Raw genomic sequence first — 27,519 nt, 5'->3', positions numbered from 1 at the left:
CTAACCCTATAGTAACTTTTTCCTCTCTTCCTTCTTTTATCTTTATACTATAGCCTGGCCGCCTCCCCCATCTCCCTTAAACTCTCTATCTCTCTAGTGTTACAATGTGATGATAAAAAATATCATCTTTAAATTTAATAATTAATTCTGTATTCTAAGACCTCAAAAAAAACTATTTATCATTTCTCGACTTGCGTGCGTAATTAGTACAATTTTTCGGAAAGTTTTTATGTGAAAAATGGATTAAAATGTGAATTAGAGCTTTAAAACTCAACTAAGTTGACTTTGGTCAATATTTTGAGCAAACGGACTCGGGTCAGTATTTTGACAGTTCTGGTAGGTCCGTATCATGATTTGGGACTTGGGCGTATGCCCGAAATCAAATTCCGAGGTCCCTAGCCCGAGATATGTAATTTTGATAAAAACTTAAAAGTTTAAGTTCAAATAGTGACCGGATGTCGAATTATATGCAAACAACCCCGGAATAGAATTTTGATGATTCCAACAGTTCCGTATGGTGATTTTGGACTTAGGAGCGTGATCGGAATTTTATTTGAAAGTCCGTAGTGAAATTAGGCATGAAATGACTAAAATAGGAATTTAAAGTTTGGAAGTTTGACCGGGGAGTTGACTTTTTGATATCGGGGTTGGAATCCAGTTCCAAAAATTTTTATAGTTCCGTTATGTCATTTATGACTTGTGTTCAAAATTTGAGGTCACTCGGACTTGATTTGATAGGTTTCGACATCGAATGTAGAAGTTGGAAATTCTAAGTTTCATTAAGCTTGAATTGGAGCATGATTCGTGATTTTAGCATCATTTTATGTGATCCGAGGGTTCAAATAAGTTCGTATGATATTTTAGGACTTGTTGGTATATTTGGTTGAGGTCTCGAGGGCCTCAGGTGAGTTTCGGATGGTTAACGGATCAAAAATTGGACTTAAAAAGCTGCTGCAATATTTCTCTTCTGGTGGATATTCTGGGATGTGATCGAGCCCAAGATCGAGCCCAGATATCGAGCCCAGGGTCGACGGCCAGGGTCGAAGCCAGAGACTAGGCTCAGGATCGATGCCATGATTGAAGGCTCGGGCTCGATGCCATGATCGAAGGCACAAGCTCGATGTCATGATCGAGGCCATGATCGAAGGCCCAGGCTCGATGCCATGATCGAAGGCCCAGTCTTGATGCCAGGATCGAGGCCATGATCGAAGGACCAGGCTCGATGCCATAATCGAGGCCATGACCGAAGTCCAGGCTCGAGCCTGTGATCGAAGACACGATCGAGGCCTAGGCTCGAGGGCCATGATCGAAGTCACGATCGAGGCCCAGTTCCAAAGGCTGCCTAGGCAGATTTATAAAAGAGGGCATTCGTCTCATTCGCCATTTTTAACAAACTGGAGCTTGAGCAAAGGCGATTTTTGATAGATTTTCAAGGAAATACATTGGGGTAAGTGATTCTAACTCGGATTTGGTCAATATACACGAATATATCATTGTTTTCACCATTTAATTAGTGTTTTGAGATTGAAATTTGGGAAATTTTAGAAATCTCATAGAAACGAATTTTTGAGATTTCGGTATCGATTCGGAGTCGGATTTGAGTGAAACTGGTATGGTTGGACTCATAATTTAATGGGTTGTTGGATTTTGTGAGTTTAGCCTAATTCCGAGACGTGGGCCCCGCGGGCAATTTTTGAGCTAATTTCGGATTTTATTGAAAAATATAGTATTTTCTTATGAAATTGATTCCTATAATTTTTGTTGACTGTATCGAATTAATTATGACTAGATTTGAGTCGATCGGAGACGGAAAATCGAGGAAAAAGCATACTACTTGGTTAAATTGGAGCAAATCGAGGTAAGTGACTTGTTTAACCTTGTGTGGGGGAAAACTTCCTAGGATTAGTATTGAAGTGATAAATTATAATGTGTTGAAAGTCGTGTACACGAGGTGACGAGTGTGTACACGGGCTAAATGTGAAAGATTATGTTTTTAAATTGTGTAGATCACTGTTGCGCATAAATTAAACTATTTTATTCTGATATATTCTTCATCATTGATTTAATATTTATATTTTAAAGTTGCTTGACCTTTTCCTGCTAATTGTTTTACCTGTTTAGTTGAAACTTGATTTCTTTTATTCTTTGCATTATTTGAAGTTAATTTTTTTTAAATTAAATATTATTAATATGAAGTATTTGACATTTTTACATTTGGTATTGAAGCAACGTATTAAAGATTTTGAAATATTATTTTGCTGAATTATTTATTCCTGAATATTTTTGTAAGATTTTCGTACTCATTGTGATGGAGCCATGAGCTCTTTATTGTGGAAAAATATTATTGATGATTTATGTTGGCATGAGCCGTGAGCTCTTTATTGTGAAAAAAATATTGTTGTTGAAGTATTTTGGCAAGTTAAATTATTTGAGCACTTGAGGTGTAAATTGTGATATATTGTGATATTGATACGCATGCGGTGGTATAAGGTCTGGGTATTGAAACGCATGCGGAATTGTTATATTGCTTCCTTATTTTTTTAGACTCTGTTATATAGAGACATTGAGGATAAATTCTTAGAAGCTTGTGACTTATTTTTACCGGGTTTTGGGAGTTGAAATTATTTGAATTATAGTTTATTTATTTCAGATATTTATTATTATTCTGCATTGATAGGCTTACCTAGTCTTAAAGACTAGGTGCCATCACGATATCCTACGGAGGGAATTTGGGGTCGTGACAAGTTACAATCTCGCCGGAGAACCACCGCAGGCCTAACCCGCTGAAACACTGTCGTCCGACCTTTTTTTATTTTTTTCTCTCCTTTGTACTCTCTCTTCTCTCACCCGCTATGAAAATTCTTCAATTTAGTACCTTAAATTTCTCGATCCAGATCGGCCTCGTCATTACCTCAACCGCCGACGTCATATCTAGCTGGAATCCATGGCCAACTGACCGAATTTCTCAGATCCGAGTGTATTTTCTCAGATCTGAGTGTATTCCTCAGATTTTAGTATATTTTATTTCTTGTGGCCAAATTAAAAACAACGAAATACACATTATGGCCGGATTTTTATTCGTCTCACAGGATTTTCATAGATACAATGTGATAGTATATTCTTAGATCTGACCTGTAATGACCCAACCGGTCATTTTAACTTTTAGAACCCCGTTTCCTAAAATAAAACTTTCCGTAGGTGCTTGTAATGATTTATGACTTGCGGGGATGGTTGGTTCGGGATTTGGAAGTGTTTGAGGTAAAACCGGAACACTTGGTTCCTTGAGTTGGCCTTAAAGTGCTAAGTTTGACTTCGGTCAACATTTTGAGAAAACGACTCCGGAATAGAATTTTGATGATTCCAACAGCTCCGTATGGTGATTTTGGACTTGGGAGCGTGATCGGAATTTTATTTGGAAGTCCGTAGTGAAATTAGGCTTGAAATGGCTAAAATAGAAATTTAAAGATTGAAAGTTTGACCGGGGGGTTGACTTTTTGATACCGGAGTCGGAATCCAGTTTTGAAACTTTTCATAGCTCCGTTATGTAATTTATGACTTGTGTGTAAAATTTGAGGTCAATCGGAGTTGATTTGATAGGTTCCGACATTGAACGTAGAAGTTGAAAACTCTTAGTTTCATTAAGCTTGAATTGGGGTATAATTCATGATTTTAGCATTGTTTGATGTGATTTAGAGGTTCGACTAAGTTCGTATGATGTTTTAGGACTTGTTGGTATATTTGGTTGAGGTCCCGAGGGTCTCGGGTAAGTTTCGAATGGTTAACGGATCAAAAGTTGGACTTAAAAAGCTGCTGCAATTTTCTCTTCTGCTGCATATTCTGGGCTGTGATCGAGCCTCAGATCGAGCCCCAGATATCGAGCCCACGATCGAGGCCTGAGTCGAAGTCAGGGACGAGACTTATATCGAAGCCTCGATCGAAGGCAAGGCTCGAGGGCATGATCGAAGATAAGGCTCGAGGGCTAGGATCGAGACCCATGCTCGATGCCCTGATCGAAGGCTCAAGCTCGATGCTATGATTGAGGCTATGATCGAAGGCCCAACCTCGATACCTTGATCAAGGCCATGACCGAGGTCCAGGCTCGAGCCTGTGATCGAAGTCACGATCGAAGGTAAGGCTCGATGGCATGATCGAAGGTATGGCTCGAGGGCTAGGATCGAGGCCCAACCCTCGATGCCCTAATCGAGGGCACATGTTCGATGCCGCAATCGAGGCCCTGTTCGAGGCCCAGTTCCGAACTGCTGGGCAGTTATAAAAACAGAGGGCATTCGTCCCATTTGCCATTTTTGACGAACTTGAGCATGAGCAGAGACGACTTTTGGTAGATTTTCAAGGGAAAAACATTGGGGTAAGTGATTCTAACTCGGATTTGATCAATATACAAGAATATATCATTGTTTTCACAATTTAATTAGTGTTTTGAGATTGAAATTTGGAAAAGTTTAGAAATCTCATAGAAACGAAATTTTGAGATTTCGGTATCGATTCAGAGTCGGTTTTGAGTGAAACTGGTATGGTTGGACTCGTAATTGAATGGGTTATCGGATTTCATAACTTTCGCCAGATTCCGAGATGTGGGTCCCGCGGGCAAATTTTTAATTAATTTTGGATCTTTTCTTTAAAATGTAGTATTTTCTTATAGAATTGATTCCTATAATATTTAGTGATTGTATCGAATTATTTTGGCTAGATTCGAGCCAGACGGAGTTGGATAATCGTGGAAAAGGCAAAATTGTGGATTAAATTAGGGCAAGACGAGGTAAGTCTCTTGTCTAATCTTGTGAGTGGGAAATTACCTCATAGGTGATTAAGATTAAATAATTGTTGCTAATTGTGGGGGGCTACGTACGCACGAGGTGACGAGAGTCTGTGCGTAGCTACTATTAATGCTAAAGTCCGGGTAGTTTAGGACTCAAAGCATGTATTACTTGTGTAAATTGTATTCTTTGATTAATTAATATTAATTGATATATATATATGAATATATTGTGAATTATTTGATAAAGATAATAAAGGATGGAAATATCATAGGCTTGATTTCTATTTAAATCAATTAATTGTCAAAAGAAATTGTTCTCCTCCCAAATTTATCTTATAACAAATATACTGTCCTTCCGGAGGCACATAAGAAAATGTCCTCCTTTCTTGTGGAGCAGGCCGAACGCCTCGGCAGGATAGATGCATCTATGGATCGCGCCGCACGTCCCTCGGCAGTGTACACGACACTCTGGATCGGGCCGTACGTCCTCGGCAGAAATTGTGCTTAATAATAATTACACGATGCTTTAATAATTTATTTTAGCTTGTAAAGCTAATTAGTAAATTGGAAAATCTTTGGAATTTAATGAACTATTATTCTTGTTTGTTAAGGAATTAATTGTTACTCCTGTAAATGAGATTTAATTGATAAATTGGAATTTATCTGAATTAAAGAAATTTAATTAATATATTAAAATTGATACATTTGAAGAAATTTGATTATTTCCGCTGATTAAATAAATTCTGTAAATCACATTGATTTAAATATCCTAGTTTTATTTCAATTGTTATTGACCTATAGTGAGTGTCAAAGTCGGCCATCTCGTCTCTACCACTTTGAGATTAGGTTTGATACTTACTGGGTACACGTTGTATACGTACTCATACTACACTTGCTGCACTTTTTGTGCAGGATCTGAGACAGGTACTAGTGGAGGACCTATCATCACATACCCACGTCATCCAGAGGCATAGTGGTGAGCTGCCTTTCTGAGCCGTTCTGCAGCTACCAGTGTCTCTTCTGATATTTATATTCTGTCTATTTTATTTCAGACAGTATTTGGAGTTTTGTATAATCTACTAGATGCTCATTCACTTGTGACACCGGGTCTTGGCACACACATTGGTAGAAGTTGGTATTTTATTATTTTCTTAGAATAAAAGTTTAATCAATGTATGCTTAATTTATAAGTTGGCTTGCCTAGATGTAGTGTTGGGCGCCATCACGACCTACAGGTGAAATTGGGTCGTGACAACATGGTATCAGAGCACTAGGTTCACGTAGGTCTCACAAGTTATGAGCAGACCTAATAGTCTTGCGGATCGGTACGGAGACGTCTGTACTTATCTTTGAGAGGCTATATGGTGTTAGGAAGCTACCTTTCTTCATATTCTATCGTGCAATTGATGTAGTACTAAATATCCTTCTCTTATTCTCTCACAGATGGTGAGAACACGCTCTAATGATATTCCAGACCAGGGAAGAGCTACTCCCCTAGTTGCTAGAGGCCGAGGCAGAGGCCGAGGGAGTGATAGAGGGCGAGGATGTCCCAGGACTATTCCGGTTATGCCGCCAGTGGATCCAGTAGAGAATCCCATTATTGAGGAGCAGGGTGAGGTGCCTGTGGCAGAGCCAGCTCTGGTGGACTTCACATCTGCACCGGGATTTCAGGATGTTATGGGTCGTATACGGCGATTCATGGATAATATGACTCAGGCTGGTTTATTTCCGGCAGACCCAGCCACATCTCAGGCGGGTGGGGGAGCACAGACCCCTACTGCGCAGGCTCATGGACAGGCAGCTGCTGTATATCAGACCCAGGGTGCATTACCCGTGGGTGGAGTCCAGCCAGTGGCAGCAGCTACACCTGAGCCCAGGCCGGCTGTAGCCGCCGATCCTCAGAAACTATTGGACAGATGGACTAGACTACATCCTCCTGTCTTCGGGGGTGAGCGACATGAGGATCCACAGGATTTCATTGATCGTTGCAAGGATAGACTGTACAACATGAGGATATTGGAATCCCATGGGGTTGATTTCGCTACTTTTCAGCTAGAGGGTAGAGCCCGTAGATGGTGGCAGTCTTATGCTCTTGGGAGACCAGCTGATTCTCCTCCCATGACTTGGGACAGGTTCACCCGCATCTTCTTGGACAGGTATATTCCACCCTCCCAGAGGGAAGAGTTGCGATTTCAGTTTGAGCAGCTCCAGCAGGGTCAGATGTCAGTGACCGATTATGAGGCGAGGTTTTTTGAATTATCTCGCCATGCACTAATGATACTCCCTACTGAGGCGGAGAGAGTGCGAAGGTTTGTAGCCGGTTTACATAATAGTATTCAGGCTACTATGGCTCGAGAGGTTGAGATGGGTACTTCTTATGAGCGAGTTGTGGAGATAGCCCGGAGGATTGAGGGTGTACGTCAGCGGAGCCGAGAGCAGATTATGAGAGATAAGCGGTTCAGGTACTCTGGAGAGTTCAGAGGTGCTCCGTCCGGGGGCAGAGGTCAGTTCGTGAGGGGACAGTCCAGCAGACCCCCATATCCAGCACCACCACCTCCTCGAGGTGCTCCAGTGCGACCTTATCTCAGTGCTATCCCAGAGAGTTCTTACCGCCCACCAGCTATTCAGGGTCCTCCCAGTGGGTATTCAGGTCCCCAGGGCCAGACACTTAGTCAGCAGCCCATCGCACCGAAGAGTTGTTACGAGTGCGGGGATCCCAGTCACATGCGGAGGTTTTGCCCCAGGCTTCGGGGTAGACCAGTACAGCAGGGTCAGCAGCCTATGCTTACCGGACCAGTTGCTCCACCAGTAGTCCGACCACCCAGAGGTGGAGGACAGGTGGGTAGGGGCCGTCCTAGAGGTGGAGGTCAGCCAGGCGGAGGCCAGACAGTTGGCGCTCCAGCTCGGTTCTATGCTTTTCCGGCTAGACCAGATGCAGAGGCCTCAGATACCGTGATTACAGGTATTATTTCTGTTTGTGGCAAGGATGCCTCAGTATTATTTGATCCAGGATCTACGTATTCATATGTGTCATCTCTATTTACTCTATTCCTGGGTGTTTCTCGTGAGTCCTTGAGTACTCTTGTTTATGTGTCCACTCCTGTGGGCGATTCTGTTGTGGTGAACCGGATCTACCGGTCCTGTATTATTACATTCTGTGGTTATGAAACTAGAGCAGATCTCCTATTGCTTGAGATGACCGATTTTGAAATTATTCTGGGTATGGACTGGTTATCTCCATATCATGCTATTCTAGATTGTCATGCCAAGACTGTTACCTTGGCTATTCCAGCATTGCCTAAGCTGGAGTGGAAGGGTTCGCCTGTTAGTTCATTTAATCGAGTTATTTCTTTTATAAAGGCTCAACACATGGTTGAAAAGGGTTGTTTGGCTTATCTAGCCTATGTTCGGGATACTACTGCAGAGACTCCTGCTATTGATTCAGTGCCTGTAGTTCGGGAGTTTCCCGATGTATTTCCGTCAGATCTTCTAGGTATGCCACCTGATCGTGATATTGATTTCTGTATTGACTTGGCTTCAGATACCCAGCCTATATCTATCCCACCGTATCGTATGGCTCCGAAAGAATTGAAAGAACAGCTTGAAGAGTTACTAGCCAAAGGGTTTGTCAGAACGAGTGTATCGCCTTGGGGTGCACCAGTATTGTTTGTGAAAAAGAAGAATGGAACAATGCGGATGTGTATTTATTATCGCCAATTGAACAAAGTCACTATTAAGAACAAGTACCCGTTGCCGCGTATTGATGATCTATTTGACCAGTTGCAGGGTGCTAGGGTATTCACTAAGATCGACTTGAGGTCGGGGTACCATCAGTTGAAGATTCGGGATTCAGATGTTCCGAAAACTGCTTTCCGTACTAGATATGGTCATTATGAGTTTCTGGTAATGTCTTTTGGTTTAACTAATGCACCGGCAGCATTTATGGATCTGATGAACAGGGTATTCAGGCCATATATTGACTCATTTGTCATTGTCTTCATTGATGACATTTTGATCTACTCTCGTAGTAAGGAGGAGCATGAGCAGCATATGAGAGTAGTGCTTCAGACATTGAGGGAACAAAAGTTATATGCTAAGTTCTCTAAATGTGAGTTTTGGCTAGAGTCTGTAGCATTTTTGGGACATATCGTATCGGGCGAAGGTATTAAAGTTGATCCCAAAAAGATTGAGGCAGTTCAGAATTGGCATCGTCCCACCTTCGGTGACGAAGATCAGGAGTTTTCTGGGTTTGGCAGGTTATTATCGTCGGTTCGTGGAAGGTTTTTCATCTATTGCGGCACCTTTGACCAAATTAACCCAGAAGGGTGCTCCATTCCGATGGTCCGATGATTGTGAGGTGAGCTTTCAGAAGCTCAAGACATCATTGACTACAACACCAGTGTTAGTGTTGCCTTCTGGTTCGGGGATGTATACAGTGTATTGTGACGCTTCGCGCGTTGGCTTGGGTTGTGTATTGATGCAGGAAGGGCAAGTTATTGCATATGCTTCATGTCAGCTGAAGCCCCATGAAAAGAATTATCCAGTACATGATTTGGAGTTAGCTGCGATTGTTCACGCTCTTAAGATTTGGAGGCATTATCTTTATGGGGTGTCTTGCGAAGTTTACACTGATCATCGCAGTTTGCAGCATTTGTTCAAGGAGAGGGATCTAAATTTGAGGCAGCGCAGATGGCTGGAGTTACTAAAAGATTATGATATTACTATCTTATATCATCCGGGCAAAGCAAATGTGGTTGCAGATGCCTTGAGCAGAAAGACGGAGAGTATGGGTAGTTTGGCTTTCATTTCAGCAGAGGAAAGACCATTAGCCTCAGATATTCAGTCTTTGGCTAACAGACTTGTGAGGCTGGATATTTCAGAGCCCAGCCGAGTTCTTGCATGTGTTGTGGCCCGGTCTTCACTATTTGAACAGATCAAGGCTCGCCAGTATGATGACCCACACCTGGTGGTTCTTCGTGAAACGGTACTTCGAGGTGGTGCCAAGGAAGTCACTATTGGTGCAGATGGTGTTCTACGACTCCAGGATCGTCTGTGTGTTCCTAATGTGGATGAACTGAGGAAAAAGATCCTGGAGGAGGCACACAGTTCTCGATATTCTATTCATCCAGGTGCTACGAAGATGTATCGTGACTTGAGGCAGCATTATTGGTGGCGACGAATGAAAAAGGACATAGTTGAGTATGTAGCTCGGTGTCTAAATTTCCAGCAAGTTAAATATGAGCATCAAAGGCCAGGTGACCTACTCCAGCAGATGACCATACCAGAGTGGAAATGGGAATGAATTACTATGGATTTTGTAGTTGGGTTGCCGCGGACCTTGAGGAAGTTTGATGTAGTTTGGGTGATTGTTGACAGGTTGACCAAGTCGGCACATTTTATTCCTGTTGTGACTACGTATACTTCAGAGAGGTTGGCCCAGATTTATATTCAGGAGATAGTTTGGTTGCACGGTGTGCCAATTTCCATCATATCAGATAGAGGCCATTAGTTTACTTCACATTTCTGGAGAGCAGTACAGAGTGAGTTGGGGACCCATATAGAGCTCAGCACAGCCTTTCATCCGCAGACCGATGGACAGTCAGAGAGGACAGTTCAGATTTTGGAGGATATGCTCAGGGCATGTGTGATTGACTTTGGAGGTCAGTGGGATCGTTTCCTGCCTTTGGCTGAGTTTGCTTATAATAACAGTTACCAATCCAGCATCGAGATGGCTCCATTTGAGGCTTTATATGGTCGGCGATGTCGTTCACCTATCGGATGGTTTGAGCTAGGTGAGGCTAAGTTATATGGTACTGATTTGGTAAGAGATGCCTTAGAAAAGGTAAAGTTGATTCAGGAGCAACTTTGTATAGCACAGTCAAGACAAAAGAGTTACGCGGATCAGAAAGTGCGTGATATATCATTTATGGTAGGTGAAAAAGTTCTCTTGAAGGTTTCGCCGATGAAGGGAATTATGAGATTCGGGAAGAAGGGCAAGTTGAGCCCAAGGTTTATAGGCCCATTTGAGGTGTTGAAACGAGTTGGGGAGGTTGCTTATGAGCTTGCCTTGCCTCCCAGCCTATCGGGAGTTCATCCGGTTTTTCACGTATCTATGCTCCGGAAGTATCATGCCAACCTAACACATGTGTTAGACTTCAGCACAGTTCAGCTAGATGATAGCTTGGGTTATGAAGAGGAGCCAATTGCCATTGTTGATAAACAGGTTCGCCAGTTGAGGTCCAAGAGAATTTCTGCAATAAAAGTCCAGTGGAGGGGCCAACCAGTCGAGGAAGCGACTTGGGAGGCCGAGGAAGACATGCAGAGCAGATATCCCCACTTATTCAGCACTCCAGGTACAATTCTAAACCCGTTCGAGGACGAATGTTTGTTTAAGAGGTGGAGAATGTAATGACCCAACCGGTCATTTTAACTTTTAGAACCCCGTTCCCTAAAATAAAACTTTCCGTAGGTGCTTGTAACGATTTATGACTTGCGGGGATGGTTGGTTCGGGATTTGGAAGTGTTTGAGGTGAAACCGGAACACTTGGTTCCTTAAGTTGGCCTTAAAGTGCTAAGTTTGACTTCGGTCAACATTTTGAGAAAACGACCCCGGAATAGAATTTTGATGATTCCAACAGCTCCGTATGGTGATTTTGGACTTAGGAGCGTGATCGGAATTTTATTTGGAAGTCCGTAGTGAAATTAGGCTTGAAATGGCTAAAATAGGAATTTAAAGTTTGAAAGTTTGACCGGGGGGTTGACTTTTTGATACCGGAGTCAAAATCCAATTTTGAAACTTTTCATAGCTCCGTTATGTAATTTATGACTTGTGTGTAAAATTTGAGGTCAATCGGAGTTGATTTGATAGGTTCCGACATTGAACGTAGAAGTTGAAAACTCTTAGTTTCATTAAGCTTTATGATTCATGGTTTTAGCATTGTTTGATGTGATTTAGAGGTTCGACTAAGTTCGTATGATGTTTTAGGACTTGTTGGTATATTTGGTTGAGGTCCCGAGGGTCTCGGGTGAGTTTCGGATGGTTAACGGATCAAAAGTTGGACTTAAAAAGCTGCTACAATTTTCTCTTCTGCTGCATATTCTAGGCTGTGATCGAGCCCCAGATATCGAGCCTCAGATCGAGCCCCAGATATCGAGCCCACGATCGAGGCCTGAGTCGAAGTCAGGGACGAGACTCAGTATCGAAACCTCGATAAGGCAAGGCTCGAGGGCATGATCGAAGGCAAGGCTCGAGGGCATGATCGAAGATAAGGCTCGAGGGCTAGGATCGAGACCCATGCTCGATGCCCTGATCGAAGGATCAAGCTCGATGCTATGATTGAGGCTATGATCGAAGGCCCAACCTCGATACCCTGATCGAGGCCATGATCGAGGTCCAGGCTCGAGCCTGTGATCGAAGTCACGATCGAAGGTAAGGCTCGATGGCATGATCGAAGGTATGGCTCGAGGTCTAGGATCGAGGCCCAACCCTCGATGCCCTGATCGAGGGCACATGTTCGATGTCGCGATCGAGGCCCAGTTCCGAACTGCTGGGCAGTTATAAAAACAGAGGGCATTCGTCTCATTTGCCATTTTTGACGAACTTGAGCTTGAGCAGAGACGACTTTTGGCAGATTTTCAAGGGAAACATTGGGGTAAGTGATTCTAACTCGGATTTGATCAATATACAAGAATATATCATTGTTTTCACAATTTAATTAGTGTTTTGAGATTGAAATTTGGAAAAGTTTAGAAATCTCATAGAAACGAAATTTTGAGATTTCGGTATCGATTCGGAGTCGGATTGGAGTGAAACTGGTATGGTTAGACTCATAATTGAATGGGTTGTCGGATTTCATAACTTTCGCCATATTCTGAGATGTGGGCCCCGCGGGCAAATTTTTAATTAATTTCGGATCTTTTCTTTAAAATGTAGTATTTTCTTATAGAATTGATTCCTATAATATTTAGTGATTGTATCGAATTATTTTGGCTAGATTCGAGCCAGACGGAGTTGGATAATCGTGGAAAAGGCAAAATTGTGGATTAAATTGGGGCAAGACGAGGTAAGTCTCTTGTCTAATCTTGTGAGGGGGAAATTACCTCATAGGTGATTAAGATTAAATAATTGTTGCTAATTATGGGAGGCTACGTACGCACGAGGTGACGAGAGTCCGTGCGTAGCTACTATTAATGCTAAAGTCCGGGTAGTTTAGGACTCAAAGCATGTATTACTTGTGTAAATTGTATTCTTTAATTAATTAATATTAATTGATATATATGAATATATTGTGAATTGTTTGATAACGATATTAAAGGATGGAAATCTCATATATATATGAATATATTGTGAATTGTTTGATAAAGATATTAAAGGATGGAAATAACATAGGCTTGATTTCTATTTAAATCAATTAATTGTCAAAAGAAATTGTTCTCCTCCCAAATTTATCTTATAACAAATATACTGTCCTTCCGGAGGCACATAAGAAAATATCCTCCTTTCTTGTGGAGCGGGCCGAACGCCTCGGCAGGATAGATGCATCTATGGATCGCGCCGCACGTCCCTCGGCAGTGTACACGATACTCTGGATCGGGTCGTATGTCCTCGGCAGAAATCGTGCTTAATAATAATAATAATTACATGATGCTTTAATAATTTATTTCAGCTTGTAAAGCTAATTAGTAAATTGAAAAATCTTTGAAATTTAATGAATTATTATTCTTGCTTGTTAAGGAATTAATTGTTACTCCTGTAAATGAGATTTAATTGATAAATTGGAATTTATCTGAATTAAAGGAATTTAATTAATATATTGAAATTGATACATTTGAAGGAATTTGATTATTTCCGCTGATTAAATAAATTCTGTAAATCACATTGATTTAAATATCCTAGTTTTATTTCAATTGTTATTGACCTATAGTGAGTGTCAAAGTCGGCCATCTCGTCTCTACCACTTTGAGATTAGGTTTGATACTTACTGGGTACACGTTGTATACGTACTCATACTACATTTGCTGCACTTTTTGTGCAGGATCTGAGACAGGTACTAGTAGAGGACCTATCATCACATACCCACGTCATCCAGAGGCATAGTGGTGAGCTGCCTTTCTGAGCCGTTCTGCAGCTACCAGTGTCTCTTCTGATATTTATATTCTGTCTATTTTATTTCAGACAGTATTTGGAGTTTTGTATAATCTACTAGATGCTCATTCACTTGTGACACCGGGTCTTGGCACACACATTGGTAGAAGTTGGTATTTTATTATTTTCTTGGAATAAAAGTTTAATCAATGTATGCTTAATTTATTAGTTGGCTTGCCTAGCTGTAGTGTTGGGCGCCATCACGACCTACAGGTGAAATTGGGTCGTGACATGACCGGATTTTTGTTCGTCTGACCGAATTTTGGTAGATACAATGTGATAGTGTATTTTCAGATCTTGCCGGATTTTTGTTCGCCTCCATTTTTTAGTTTTAATACAATATATACAGTTTTTGCTTGGCCGGAAGACGTTTTCTCCGGCGAAATTTCTTCTCTTCTTTGCTATTGAATCACATACAATGATACAAATACATTGTATTTTGTACAAATACGCTCAAATTTGAGTGTATTCTATTTTCAATGCAAATACAGTTTATCTTTTTGTATTTTTGTCTGTATTTATATATTCCAAAGGTTATTTTTTGTGACAAATCATGTATTTTTAAATTTTTGTTGTTTAAATATAACCAAGTTAAATACAAAAGCAACTACGAATGAATACAGTAAATTGAATACATCCGAATATCACTGTTTTTTAATTTTTTATTATTTGAATACAATCAAATTAAATATAGTGAAATTGAATTCAATGTAAAATATTTAAGAATGAATAAAGCCAAATTGAATATAATATACAACCGAATTTAATAGAGGTATACGCCCTATTTCTTGATTTTTTGTTGTTTGAATACAATTGAATTCAATACAGTGAAATTGAATACAATGTAAAATATATAAAAACGAATACATCTGAATTGAATGCAGTGTATACAGCCAAATTGAATATAGTGATATATATCTCATGGCAAGCAATTAGTAGCTACATAATGTAATTAGCTAAATTATAGTTATACCCGCCAATAAGCCTCCAAACAATAGTCATTTCTAAAAGTTTTTCTATTTTCAAATGCATTGGAAACAGAGCCACCGATTTGACTAAATTGATATTTTTCTCCCCAACTAAAATATGAAACACAACTCCAGCAATCGATTATGCAGTTCGTAGCCACAAAAATTATTCCTGATTTTTTAGCCCTTGCTAGTGTAAAATCCAAGAATAATTTCTGGAGTTCAAACCAAGATATCTTAAACAACATGAAAGATTCAAATCACAGTAATCATTTCTGGGGTTTGAACCTATAAAGATTTGACCAAACCCGAGTAATCGTTGTCGGCGTTTGAACCTATAAAGGTTTGAACCCCAGTAATTGTTGCTGGAATTTGAACCTAAAAGCAATATTTTCACCAATAGTATCTCTTTTAAACTCAAGGATAATATCATGGAGTTTCAACTTGTGGAAGTTCGAACTCCATGATTGTGTCATGGAGTTCAAAATAAGATATTATTGCTGAATTTTGAACCTATAAATATTTGAATTTCAGTACATTGTGTTGGAATTTTATCTTTAAAAGCTCTAAAGTCTAGTACCATATATTTTGAGTTTCACATGTACATAATTTTTCGAACTCTAGTATATTATGCCGGAGTTTCACTTGTAGAATATTTGAAATTCATTAGCGATTGCTAGAGTAGTTTAATGTGTTGGGGTAGTTTGTTCAAAATATACCCGCCTTTAAATAGAATGGCTAAAATCTAATAACTTTTACATCGTCGCTAATGCTAATAGTAAGGGTAAAAAGTGACTAATTACTAATATTACACCAAAAAAGTGCAATCACTAGGCCTATTGGGAGAATATATCGAATTATTTAAAGTTCTTATCTTTCCTCTCGCATTGAAGCCAACAACAACAGGAAATTAGACGTAGTTTTTGGTGCGGGCACAACTACTTCATACTACTCCTTTGTTTCATATTATGTGTTATTTTTAATTTTTTTTCCTTAATGAGATTATTTATAATCATATAAATATTTATATTTTATTTTAGATCATAAATTTCAAAATTATTTCGTTCTTTTTTAAACACTATACCTAATCAAATATTAGCATATAAATTGGATGGAGGAAGTAATACACATGATAGACTGAGGACCATAGATAGGGATAAAACAGAACTTTAATATTATATGGGGGACCAAAATAGAAATGTACTCATTTAATGGTACATACTACTTGCTGTTTTGCACCAATCTGTAAGTTTGAGCCTGGCAAAAATATAGTATCTGACAATGGCCTTGGCCCAACCTAATGTAAAAGCCCAAATGTATTTGCTAACTAGTTGGCAATTAAATCGGGCAAATTACCTAGTATATTTGTTCTAAAGAATAATAGCCCATAAAGTATATATTTTCTATTTATTGATATATAATATACATATTTTATATAACCTTTTTGTATATTTAATTATTGTAATTATTTTTTACCGACCGGTCAAATATGTAACTTGCCCATGAATATACTTGCGCATGGCTCCATCTCCTCCATGTTCTTCCGTTAAGATGTCAGCATGTACTATTGTACCCACAACAAATTATTATACTACCTCCGTTCCAGTTTATGTGAACCTATTTCCTTTTTGATATAATAACGAAATAATAAATTACACCATATGATAATTGCTATTCTCGGTCCATTAGATACCAGCATGTACAAATATTACTAATTTCGTCAGTCCGAATGGCTACCATGATTCTTTCTTTATTATTTTTTGAAAGAAAAAAATAATACCTACAGTAAAAAAGACTAATCAGTTATTTCTTTTATTGTTCCCAACATGTCAATATTGGTAGTAATGGTACGTACAATTAAATAACTTTTTTTCTTAACGATAGTGTTCCAATTAATGTGTATACATGTTAATTATTTCATGGATATATATAGTACCTCTTACCTCTGTTTTAAAAGGCAGAATTGGGACTCGCCCGGGACTCACCCTGGGATGGAGCACTCGTAAAACGCTCCTGGGCTTATGTGTGGGGCTTAGTTCCGTGAGACTTACGCCTCGGCCGTCGGGACTTATGCCTAAGACACGCCCAATGCCCAGCGTACTGGGCTCGCCTAATAGAACTTTATGCAATTGTGTGTAACTAACCTTGTAAATCCTCAATTTTCTTAATAAATCGTTGATTATTCAAAATTACTTTTTTCTTAATCATAAATCATTAAGTTGAGAGTATTTTATGCTATAATTAAAATAAAATTTATTGCACGTTATCCACTAAGATTGCTATGATAGTAAATTTTAATTAAATCTTTCATTTAAAATAAGATATTTTTTAACTTTTGTTATGTCTTTATTATATAATAGTCCATAATTGTTTTTATAATTATTTTCCTAAATATTATTTTTTCACGTTTACGAGATACAATACTTATTAATTTAATAGCTCAGTATTAGCTAGTAAATATTTACAAATAATTAGATATCATTGTATAGTATGATGAATTATGTGTCACTTTATTAACTTGTTGAAACTTAAAAATAAATGATGCTAGAGAATCATATTTAAATTTTGAATTATGTTTGTATATAAATTCTCTTTCAAATAGAAAGCATATTAAATAAAAGGAGTATTTTAAAAAAATATATCAAATTATAATATCGAAATTCTTTCAAGATTCATCACTTCTTAAGAGATACATATAAGATTTCGCATCGAATACACTACTTTTGATGTTTGAGTTGTAACGACGTTGCAACTACTTTGCATATTATGATATATGTCATACTTTTCATATTATTGTTGAATTATAATTTATAAATATTTTAAATAGATTATTTGTTAGTATAATTTTTTGATTTTAATGTAATTTTTATAATTATTTTTTATTTTATACTATCTTAGAATTCTTAAAATTAGTAAAATATAAAGATCCGTGGAACTTACGCCCCATGTCTCTGGGCTTACGTCTCGCCTCATCAGAGGTAAAACGCCTCGTCTCACGCCCCGCCTTTTAAATTAAAATATTGGCTCTCACCAATGCATGTAACGGTAATCCTACATACTAAGAAAAGTAGATACACAAGTTTAAGTTTTATCCCCAAAGATGCAAAAAAGAAATTTTTTTACCAACTCTTACATGCTGTCAATTATCTATTTTTCAAATGATTAACCTTATATGATTAGTAGTATAACACATACTAGAAGGTTGTAGTTAGCTTTAAGTCATTTAATTGTGTCAATTATTTTTACTACCCTCGGTAAATAAAACTTAACTCACGCGCGTACTGCAGAATAGTAATTGTAGTTGAAAGAAAATGACTCTATGTGGAGAACTTCCATGTTCAAATTAACTCCATAGAGTTGCAAATAGAGCTAAAGCATAGCTACTGCCCATCGATAATTTAATGAAAGTTGTTAGGTTTATTTACTACTCTTTTAGTGCCCTTCCCTTATCATCTTCCTTCCAGAAAGCACACGTTGACACACAGCAACTATTAAAGACTGCCATTCAACCAACCCTAGTACAAAAACTTCGCGTAAGTATTTAAAGCTTATATGTTCGATATTTAGTTCTTTTAAGTTATTAGGTTTTAAATTAATAACTGATACATATTAAATAAATTTTTTAAGATAAATATGAAATTTGAATGAAAATAAGTTCGATCGAACCTGTACCTTTAACTCTAGCTCGGTCCCTACAAAAATTGAACCGCGAATCAAATATACTACTACTACTACAACAACAATAACAACAACAAAAAATAAGAAAATAAAAAAAAACTCAATGTAATTCCACATGTGGGGTCTGGGAAGGTTAATGTATGCGCAAATCTTTTCCCTACCTTGAGAAGGTAAAAATGTTATTTCAGATAAACCCTCGACTCAAGAAAAAATGAGAAAGAAGCGAAGCAAATATACTCTGCACATGTTATACAAAATGTGCAGCTACCACACCTTTTATCCTTTTTAATTAAAATTTTTAAATATAATAATTTGTGCAAAGTTCATTAATCATACGGTGCTGACAGCTGAAGAATACTGTAGTAGCAGAAGTATTTTAGAGCATGATATGACCTTGTTTGAACTACTTAATCCTTGAATATTCGATGGAAAAGGAAAAAGGAAGACTAATAAGAGTCATTATTTGGGTCGGTTTGGAATAAATGCACCCCCAACTAACACCTACCAGTACCCATTTAATGAGCCCACAAAACTAAAAGAAAAATGGATTGATAAGAAAATGTCAATTTCTTCTTCTATTTATTTATCCTTTGGGAATGGAGTCGAGTACAAAAATTTATTAAGAGGTAGAATTTGAATTCCACCAAATTTTTTATTATAATATCTTCCATTTTTCTATCATTCATAAACCAATCCCATCCCATTAAAAAAAACATTACGTATCCATAACACTGACCTAATAGTTAATGAAATGAAAAAAATACAATTGAAGATCAAAGTTCAAACTCATGTAAAGACATAATACTTGTATTGGTAGGAGATAAACAAAAATAATCTAAGAGCGCACAAATCAACATTAACACCACTATTTTTGTAAAAAATACTTAACGATTAAGGTATATCAATAATTTCTTCTTCCCTTAATTGAAGTGGATGGTCGATAGTTGTTATGGGCATGTGAAGCAGTGAAGAGAGTGTGATGTGAAAGAATTCAAGCCAACCAAAAATTCCCATATCCCCTTTTTCTTTTTGCATGAACCATTTTCAGTCAAATTCATTACAATTTCATTTCCTCTCCCCCTTCACACATACAATATTCATTTCACCATCTTGTTGCCACATTCAGCACACAAAAATAATAGATTAGTACCTCAGCTTGTCCATACCTATTCTGTAGGGGTAGATGCACAGCCCATTTAGAAGAATTATTCAGAAGTTTCTCTCTTGGTTTTTTCTTGTATCAAAAACCGACCATGCTTATGCTACATTGAGTATTCCCTTTTAGTTTTTCTGCTTTCAGATTCAAGAAAAGTCCAAAACTTTAGTCAAAATTTCTTGCCTGTCTGTTAGCTGTTGTTTCTTTCTTACTTCATACTCTATATCTTTTAGCTGTTCTGTCCTCTTACTTCGTATACTCAAATCTTGTCCAAAACAGAATTAAGTAGAAAAAAACAGAAGGATGAGGAATTCGTCATCATCAACAACATCAGCAAATGATGTGATGATGGAAATTGAAGCAAGTAAACCACAAGGTCATGGTATTGTTGTAGGTGGATTAAGTCCTTTAAGTGAAACATTATGGAAAGAAAAAACAAACACAGAGTTTATTGGAGATGTTTCGGCTAGATTAGCTTGGAAAGATCTGACTGTAATGGTTACTCTTAATAATGGAGAAACACAAAATGTTTTAGAAGGACTTACTGGTTATGCTGAACCTGGTACTTTTACTGCTTTAATGGGTCCTTCTGGTTCTGGCAAATCCACACTTCTTGATGCCTTATCTGGTCGTCTTGCCGCAAATGCTTTTCTCTCTGGACGAATTTTACTCAATGGTCGTAAAGCTAATCTTTCTTTTGGCACCGCTGTAAGTATATCTTATTTGTTTCTTTTACCAGAGCCAAAATTTAGAGTTTATGAGTTTCTGAACTGCCATCGAACCCATACCTCATTTTTAGATACAATTTAAGCAAAAGCTACTGGGTTGAAACTGATGTTTTGTTAATGTACAGGCATATGTAACACAAGACGATACGTTGATTGGGACTTTAACAGTTCGGGAGACAATATCCTACTCGGCTCAACTACGGCTACCTGATCGGATGCCGTGGTCGGAGAAACGGACGCTGATTGAAAGTACTATTATTGAAATGGGACTTCAAGATTGTGCTGATACAGTTATTGGAAACTGGCACTTGCGTGGTATTAGTGGAGGTGAAAAAAGGAGAGTTAGTATTGCACTTGAGATTCTTATGAGACCTAGATTGCTCTTTCTTGATGAGCCAACTAGTGGTCTTGACAGGTAATATTATTTTAAAGCTTATCTCTTTTTTGCTTGTTCAGTAAATAGATCTATGGATAACATTTGAAATGAACTTACTAAATGTTTTTTTCTGTAGTGCTTCGGCTTTCTTCGTTACACAGACGTTGCGTGGACTGTCCAGAGATGGAAGGACTGTGATAGCTTCGATTCACCAGCCGAGCAGTGAAGTATTTGAGTTGTTTGACAGATTATATTTACTTTCTGGAGGCAAAACAGTTTACTTTGGTCAGGCTTCTGAAGCATATGAGGCAAGATTTCTCCTTCCGCCGTATTATTGTGATTTAACTTATATATACCGACAATATTGTTATTAATATTTTTGCTAGCCTAAAAAAAGTTGTTTGTGTTTGCAGTTCTTTGCACAAGCTGGGTTTCCATGTCCTGCTCTCAGAAACCCATCAGATCATTTCCTACGTTGTATCAATTCTGATTTCGACAAAGTTAAGGCAACTCTAAAAGGGTCGATGAAGCTTCGGGTATCAAATTTCTTTCCTTTGATCATCTTGTTTCCCTTTAAAAAATTCCAAATCATTGTTAGCTTAGTGTTCTACAAAATTAGTAAATGTTTTTTTAATTGCTATTGTTGCTCTGATTCACGGAGGGAAACAATTGAAGTATGCGTACCACATGCTTTTGTTTCCGATTATGTGCAATAAAATAATTAATACACTATACAATCTGCACCATTCTGCTCTGCTTTCTTTGAACCCAGTGGCCTATTCTTAGTTTCTTTAAACCAAAGTAAGCTACTTTTAAGCAATATTAGCATTGTTTCCTTCGTCTTTGTATTTTCTGATTCTTATCAGTTTGAGTCCAATGAGGATCCTCTTGACAAAACAACAACAGCTGAAGCTATCCGCACTCTAGTTGACTATTATCGTCGTTCTCAGTACAGTTACTCAGCTAACGAAAGGGTTGAAGAAATGTCAAAAGTTGTAAGTTTTGATGTTCCAACTTTGATCAATACTCTGTCATCATCTAACCATTTTCTCCTATCAAATAATTATTCATTTTGTTGTGTAACAGAAAGGAACAGTGCTGGATTCTGGAGGAAGTCAGGCTAGTTTCTTCATGCAGTCCTTCACCTTAACCAAACGTTCCTTTGTTAACATGTCAAGAGACTTTGGTTATTACTGGTTGAGACTTGTTATCTACTTAGTGGTCACTATCTGCATTGGAACTATCTATCTTAATGTCGGAACCAGTTACAGTTCCATCCTGGTAATATCCTTCTCCTATAATGGAACTTTTATTTTTATTTTTTTGCTTCAGGTCGCCTAAAACATAACTACAAGTTATCCTACATAACCTAGAAAATAAGACGCGTTACCTAATAGTCTAATACAATATGTTAAAAATCTTTTAAATCCAAAGGGAAAAAACACAGCCACAAAGTTGAAATTTTTTAACTTGCTCCTTTGTTAATAAATGAGAAGAAATTAACCTCATTTCTGCTATATGTTCAACTGCTATGAAACAGGCAAGAGGAGCATGTGCATCATTCGTCTTTGGATTTGTGACATTCATGTCAATTGGAGGATTCCCTTCTTTTGTTGAAGATATGAAGGTTTGCAGGTTAGTACCTTGTATCCTAATCTTGAAAAAGCTATCCAATTTTTCGACACACACACACACTATATATAACAACTTGAGCCATTTTCCCCCATTGAAAACAGGTTTTTCAAAGAGAGAGGATGAATGGACATTATGGTGTTACTGCATTCGTCGTGAGCAACACCTTATCCGCGATGCCATTCCTGATATTAATCACGTTCCTCTCAGGCACTGTATGCTATTTCATGGTCCGTTTACACCCGGGTTTCACACACTATTTGTTCTTTGTTGTGTGCCTCTATGCCAGTGTCACTGTTGTCGAAAGTTTGATGATGGTCATAGCTAGTATTGTCCCTAATTTCCTCATGGGTATCATTATAGGTGCTGGCATTCAGGTACTAAAAAACTTCATTAGTTTCCCTTCAATTAGTCCAAAATTACAACCATTTCCAACATTCTTAATTAACTTTTTGTTCTGTTTTCCTCTTGATGCTAGGGAATATTTATGCTTGTCTCTGGATACTTTAGACTCCCAAACGACATTCCAAAGCCTTTCTGGCGTTACCCAATGTCTTACCTCAGTTTCCACTTTTGGGCACTACAGGTAAGACTACGAATTCAGTTCGACTTCTATACATTGACAGAATTATCTGTACATTGCACGTCTTATTTGTGTTAACCAAATGGTGGATGGTGCAGGGGCAATATCAAAACGATTTGATGGGGTTGGTGTTTGATAACTCGAGTCCTGATCTTCCAAAGATTCCAGGTGAATTCATACTAGAGCAGATATTCCAGATTGATCTGAACAGATCAAAATGGATAGACGTAAGTGTCATCTTCGTCATGATAATCACCTATCGAATCATCTTCTTTATCATGATCAAAATCAACGAGGATGTCACGCCTTGGATCAGAGGTTACATTGCCAGAAGAAAAATGCAGCAGAAAAATGGGAATCAAAAACAGACTATTGCTCCATATGGTCTCACTCAATCTCCCTCTCTTAGGGCCTATGTGGGAAATAACCATGGACCAAATAGCAATCGTTAATAGGTTAAGTGAGGCATAGCAATGTTAACTAATAAAGTCAAAAAATGAAGGCTTATTATTCGTTACTACAAAAATTTGTATCAAATTATATACGAGGTGATGGTATTTTTTTATTTTTTTTTCCAAACTTAACCATTCTTCAACTTGGTGCTTTAAATATGTGCTAGTATGAGATTATCAACTGCCAAATGTTGCTTTTTTTTCTTCTCCTTTTCTATTACTATTGTTTATGCAAGAGAAAGTGCATATTTTGTATGTCAAATAGGTGTGATTCTTTTTCTTTTTTTTTTTCTTCTTATTCTATAAATTTGGTCAAACAATTCAACTTTGAAAAAAAAAAAAAGTTTTAAGTATCATTTACTATTGTTTTCAAGTTTTAATACGTAGGGGTATTCCTTTTGTCCAATCTATGTGCACCTTTTTGTTTAACTACCTTATATAGAGTTAAAACTCTAATCTCGCTATTAATATTTTATAGATAATTATGATAACATTTTTTAAGCTACTAGTAGTATTCCATCATATGGAGTGAAATTATATGGGACAAATACTTGTAAAACACATGTTAGCATTACTTGAGGGACATTTATAAGCTATTCTGAATTCAGTTATTAATCCCAAATGAGACATTATATATTTTAAACAATTTGACACGATGCTAAAAGCTTACACATGGATTGAGACATATGTATATACTTACATTAAAATAAAATCTGAACATTCTGAAACTTTTGTAATGTCGCAAAAAACAAAGAGTCCAGACCCATTAGTGAAACAAACTACTATAGAGGCTTATAATTTAGTGGTATCATTGACTTTCACATAATAGATGTTAATTCAATTCTCATTGTTTTTTTTCTAATTACTCGACGTAATAAAAGAAAGAGAAAAACAACTAGTACCTACTTTTCTTGTATTTCATAATTAATCCACCGAAAAAGAAAAGAAAAAAGAAATTATCACTCCTCTCCGTTCCTTTCTCTTTTAGTAGTTCCACTGCAAAATATTTCGTATCATCGTATGGCAATAGAGAATTGTCCAATATCTTTATAAAGCTTTTTTGTAACTTTATAATACATCATATTTATACATCATGTACTAAATATAAATACTTGTTTCATCCCTCAATCTTCGTATTGAAATTCTTAGCCATCGTTTTCCCCAAACAGTTGGGTAAACCTGATCTGTTAAAGTAATTATTAGGTAAATTCCACTACACACCCTTCTATTATGACTTAACTGCAGATACACCTCATGTATTCTTAAATCAAGCAATTACACCCCTATTAGTTTGAATAACATTTTCATTTTACAAATATGTTAAGTGTTTATATATCTTCATTCAGTCAACTAGTCAACGAATGAAGATGTATGTAAGGTAAATACTTTAAATAATCCTTCCCGTTAGTGACTTAGCACCCTTCGCCGGAAAATTATACTGTATATATAGGTCGAATACAACTTTACACGATCATATATCATGTTTTGAACACCCTTAATACAATAGAAAGAGGCAGCCCAATGGTCAAAGGTATCCAAAGTGAGGAGTTCATGAGTTTGAATTCTTATTTTTATATTTTTATCCGCGCTTTTGTTCTCCAAAACTAAACAGAGATCACTGTGTTTGGTCTGCTTTTTTAATCTAAAAAATTCTTAATAAATAACTCTTAAAGCAAAAAATTATGTAAAAACAAACAATCAATCTTAAAAGTAGTTTTGTAATTAAAAGTTGCTTATCAAATAAATTTTAAAATTAAAAGTCAAGCTCTACAAAAATTTCTTAAAAAAAAAAAAATCCTCTTAACTCTTTCTTTCCTTTGGTTTTATGCTTACCTTTAATAGTAGAATTTCTTTTGTTTTCTTTTTATATTAGTTTTGATTTATAAAATTGTAGCTCTATAATAAATATTTTTATGGTTTAGCTAAATGTTACGTAGTTTAATTTATAGTTTTCGGTGCACCCATTCATCGGAAAAAGTTACTGACTTCTTTAAAATTTGAACACCCTTGATAAAATTTCTGACAACGTCACCGCCCATGAGAGACTACTGCAATTATCTTTCTAGCAAAAGAGCACATCTCAGTAATTTGTGATTACTTACTAATAGTTCAACATCTTGGTTTGATTTGCTTCTATAGTTGAAACAAGCAAATTGGCAAGTTAATTTCAAAGTTCAGATTTCTAAACTATAAAAGAGTAAATAGTAAAAGCGCTGCCATTTCTTACTTGGAAAGAAAATCAATAGCATACCATTAGAAACATAGTAATAGAATATGAAATAGTTTTAAAATCTAATCAAGATTAAGTTTAAAGTAACAACTTAAGAGTTAACATCAGAAGTTACACCTCTGATAACTATATATATCCCTCCCTATATGTCATAATACTCACAAGTCAAGAAAAAGAAACACCATTTGCAAAAAAAACAGAAGAAAATGGCTCCAATTTTGAATGGTGAGGTAGACATTGTGATACCAACCATAAGAAGCTTGGACTTCTTGGAAAATTGGAGGCCATTCTTTGAGCCATACCATTTGATCATTATCCAAGATGGAGATCCTACCAAGGTGATTAAGGTCCCTCAGGGCTTCGATTATGAGCTCTACAATCGCGATGATATCAACAGGATTCTTGGTCCTAAGGCTAGTTGCATCTCTTTCAAGGATGGTGCTTGTCGTTGCTTCGGGTTCTTGGTTTCCAAGAAGAAGTTCATTTACACCATTGATGATGATTGCTTTGTAAGTAGCACTTTCTCATATTGTTCATGTTTAATCTTTTGCATAGATGTTTATTTATTTGGGATATGAGATTGATCTTTTCGTCTTGTGATAAAGGTGGCAAAGGATCCAAGTGGGAAAGATATTGATGCATTGGCACAACATCTTGACAATCTGACAAAACCAGCCACACCCTACTTCTTCAACACTCTGTATGATCCGTACAGAGAAGGCGCTGATTTCGTCCGAGGGTATCCATTTAGCTTGAGGGAAGGTGTGCCAACTGCTGTTTCCCATGGCCTTTGGCTTAACATCCCTGATTATGATGCCCCTACTCAGCTTGTCAAGCCTCGCGAGCGTAATACCACGTTAGTTCATATAGAAAAAAATGAATGCATACATACTTTTCCTTAATAATACTAATAGCTTTCTAGTACTGGCTCAAACAGGTATGTGGATGCTGTGATGACAATCCCCAAAGGGACTCTCTATCCCATGTGTGCTATGAATCTTGCATTTAACAGAGAACTTGTTGGTCCTGCTATGTATTTTGGGATTATGGGTGATGGCCAACCTCTTGGCAGATATGATGATATGTGGGCTGGTTGGTGTTCCAAGGTATGTTAATCTGTTTCTTGATATGTTTTAACTTGAGACGACGTGATGTTTGAAGCAATCGTACTTATGTTTTAACGTAATGCTAAAAAATGCAGGTGGTGTGTGATCATTTGGGCTACGGAGTGAAGACAGGGTTGCCATACCTGTGGCACAGTAAGGCTAGCAATCCATTTGTGAATTTGAAGAAGGAATTCAAAGGGTTGTTTTGGCAAGAAGAGATGATTCCCTTCTTCCAATCTGTTGTCTTACCAAAGGAATGCACTAATGCTCAACAATGCTACCTTGAGCTGGCTAAGATGGTGAAGGAAAAGCTTGGTCCAATTGATCCCTATTTCCACAATTTTGCTGCTGCTATGGTCACTTGGATTGAGGCTTGGGAAGAATTCAATGCACCAGCAAAGGCCAAGATTGACTCTTTGAAATCTGCTTAGACACCAAGTTCATTTAGTTTCTTGATGTTGATCTCGAAACTTTATTACTATCGCTTTGATTCAGTTCAGTTCTGTTTTTGGTTTTTTGTTTTCAAATAAAAAACCTTTTCTTAGTCAGTGTACTAGGAAATGAGTTTCAACAGCAGCAGGTTAGTTGTAGGCTTGTAGCCATGTTTACCTCTCCTGTTTTGCTTAAGAATAAACATTGAATTTACTTTTTATGTCCAGGGTTAGATATATACCATTATTCCATAGCA

At 37.4% G+C, this 27,519-nt stretch overlaps 2 protein-coding genes across 2 annotated transcripts; both read left to right on the top strand.

The window, feature by feature from the left end:
• Positions 1-19,494: 19,494 nt before the first annotated feature.
• Positions 19,495-23,622, top strand: LOC107804722 (ABC transporter G family member 11). Its single transcript, XM_016628653.2, has 10 exons — positions 19,495-20,432; positions 20,578-20,867; positions 20,965-21,136; positions 21,242-21,364; positions 21,695-21,823; positions 21,915-22,109; positions 22,369-22,455; positions 22,565-22,837; positions 22,939-23,046; positions 23,142-23,622. Exons 1-10 carry the CDS (start codon positions 20,028-20,030, stop codon positions 23,493-23,495), a joined length of 2,136 nt encoding a protein of 711 aa, XP_016484139.1. The 5' UTR covers positions 19,495-20,027; the 3' UTR covers positions 23,496-23,622.
• A 2,246-nt stretch (positions 23,623-25,868) lies between these two features.
• Positions 25,869-27,483, top strand: LOC107804720 (putative UDP-arabinopyranose mutase 1). Its single transcript, XM_016628651.2, has 4 exons — positions 25,869-26,234; positions 26,331-26,581; positions 26,663-26,831; positions 26,927-27,483. The coding sequence occupies exons 1-4, from the start codon at positions 25,932-25,934 to the stop codon at positions 27,260-27,262; spliced, it is 1,059 nt and encodes a 352-aa protein (XP_016484137.2). The 5' UTR covers positions 25,869-25,931; the 3' UTR covers positions 27,263-27,483.
• The last annotated feature ends 36 nt before the right edge of the window (positions 27,484-27,519 follow it).

Source organism: Nicotiana tabacum, chromosome 4 (assembly GCF_000715075.1).
Source record: "Nicotiana tabacum cultivar K326 chromosome 4, ASM71507v2, whole genome shotgun sequence".
In the NCBI taxonomy this organism is placed as follows: Eukaryota; Viridiplantae; Streptophyta; class Magnoliopsida; order Solanales; family Solanaceae; genus Nicotiana; species Nicotiana tabacum.
Note: the sequence above shows the minus strand (reverse complement) of the source record. Positions and strands in the feature narration are given on the sequence as shown.

What these genes read in the sequence shown, in the direction of transcription:
- LOC107804722 (XM_016628653.2), top strand. Translation starts at nt 20,028, where the DNA reads ATGAGGAATTCGTCATCATCAACAACATCAGCAAATGATGTGATGATG. An exon ending in AGGCTTCTGAAGCATATGAG is followed by an intron (nt 21,137 to 21,241) that starts GCAAGATTTCTC and finishes TTGTGTTTGCAG; the next exon opens with TTCTTTGCACAAGCTGGGTT. An exon ending in TTATAGGTGCTGGCATTCAG is followed by an intron (nt 22,838 to 22,938) that starts GTACTAAAAAAC and finishes TCTTGATGCTAG; the next exon opens with GGAATATTTATGCTTGTCTC.
- LOC107804720 (XM_016628651.2), top strand. Translation starts at nt 25,932, where the DNA reads ATGGCTCCAATTTTGAATGGTGAGGTAGACATTGTGATACCAACCATA. An exon ending in CCTCGCGAGCGTAATACCAC is followed by an intron (nt 26,582 to 26,662) that starts GTTAGTTCATAT and finishes TGGCTCAAACAG; the next exon opens with GTATGTGGATGCTGTGATGA. An exon ending in GGGCTGGTTGGTGTTCCAAG is followed by an intron (nt 26,832 to 26,926) that starts GTATGTTAATCT and finishes TAAAAAATGCAG; the next exon opens with GTGGTGTGTGATCATTTGGG.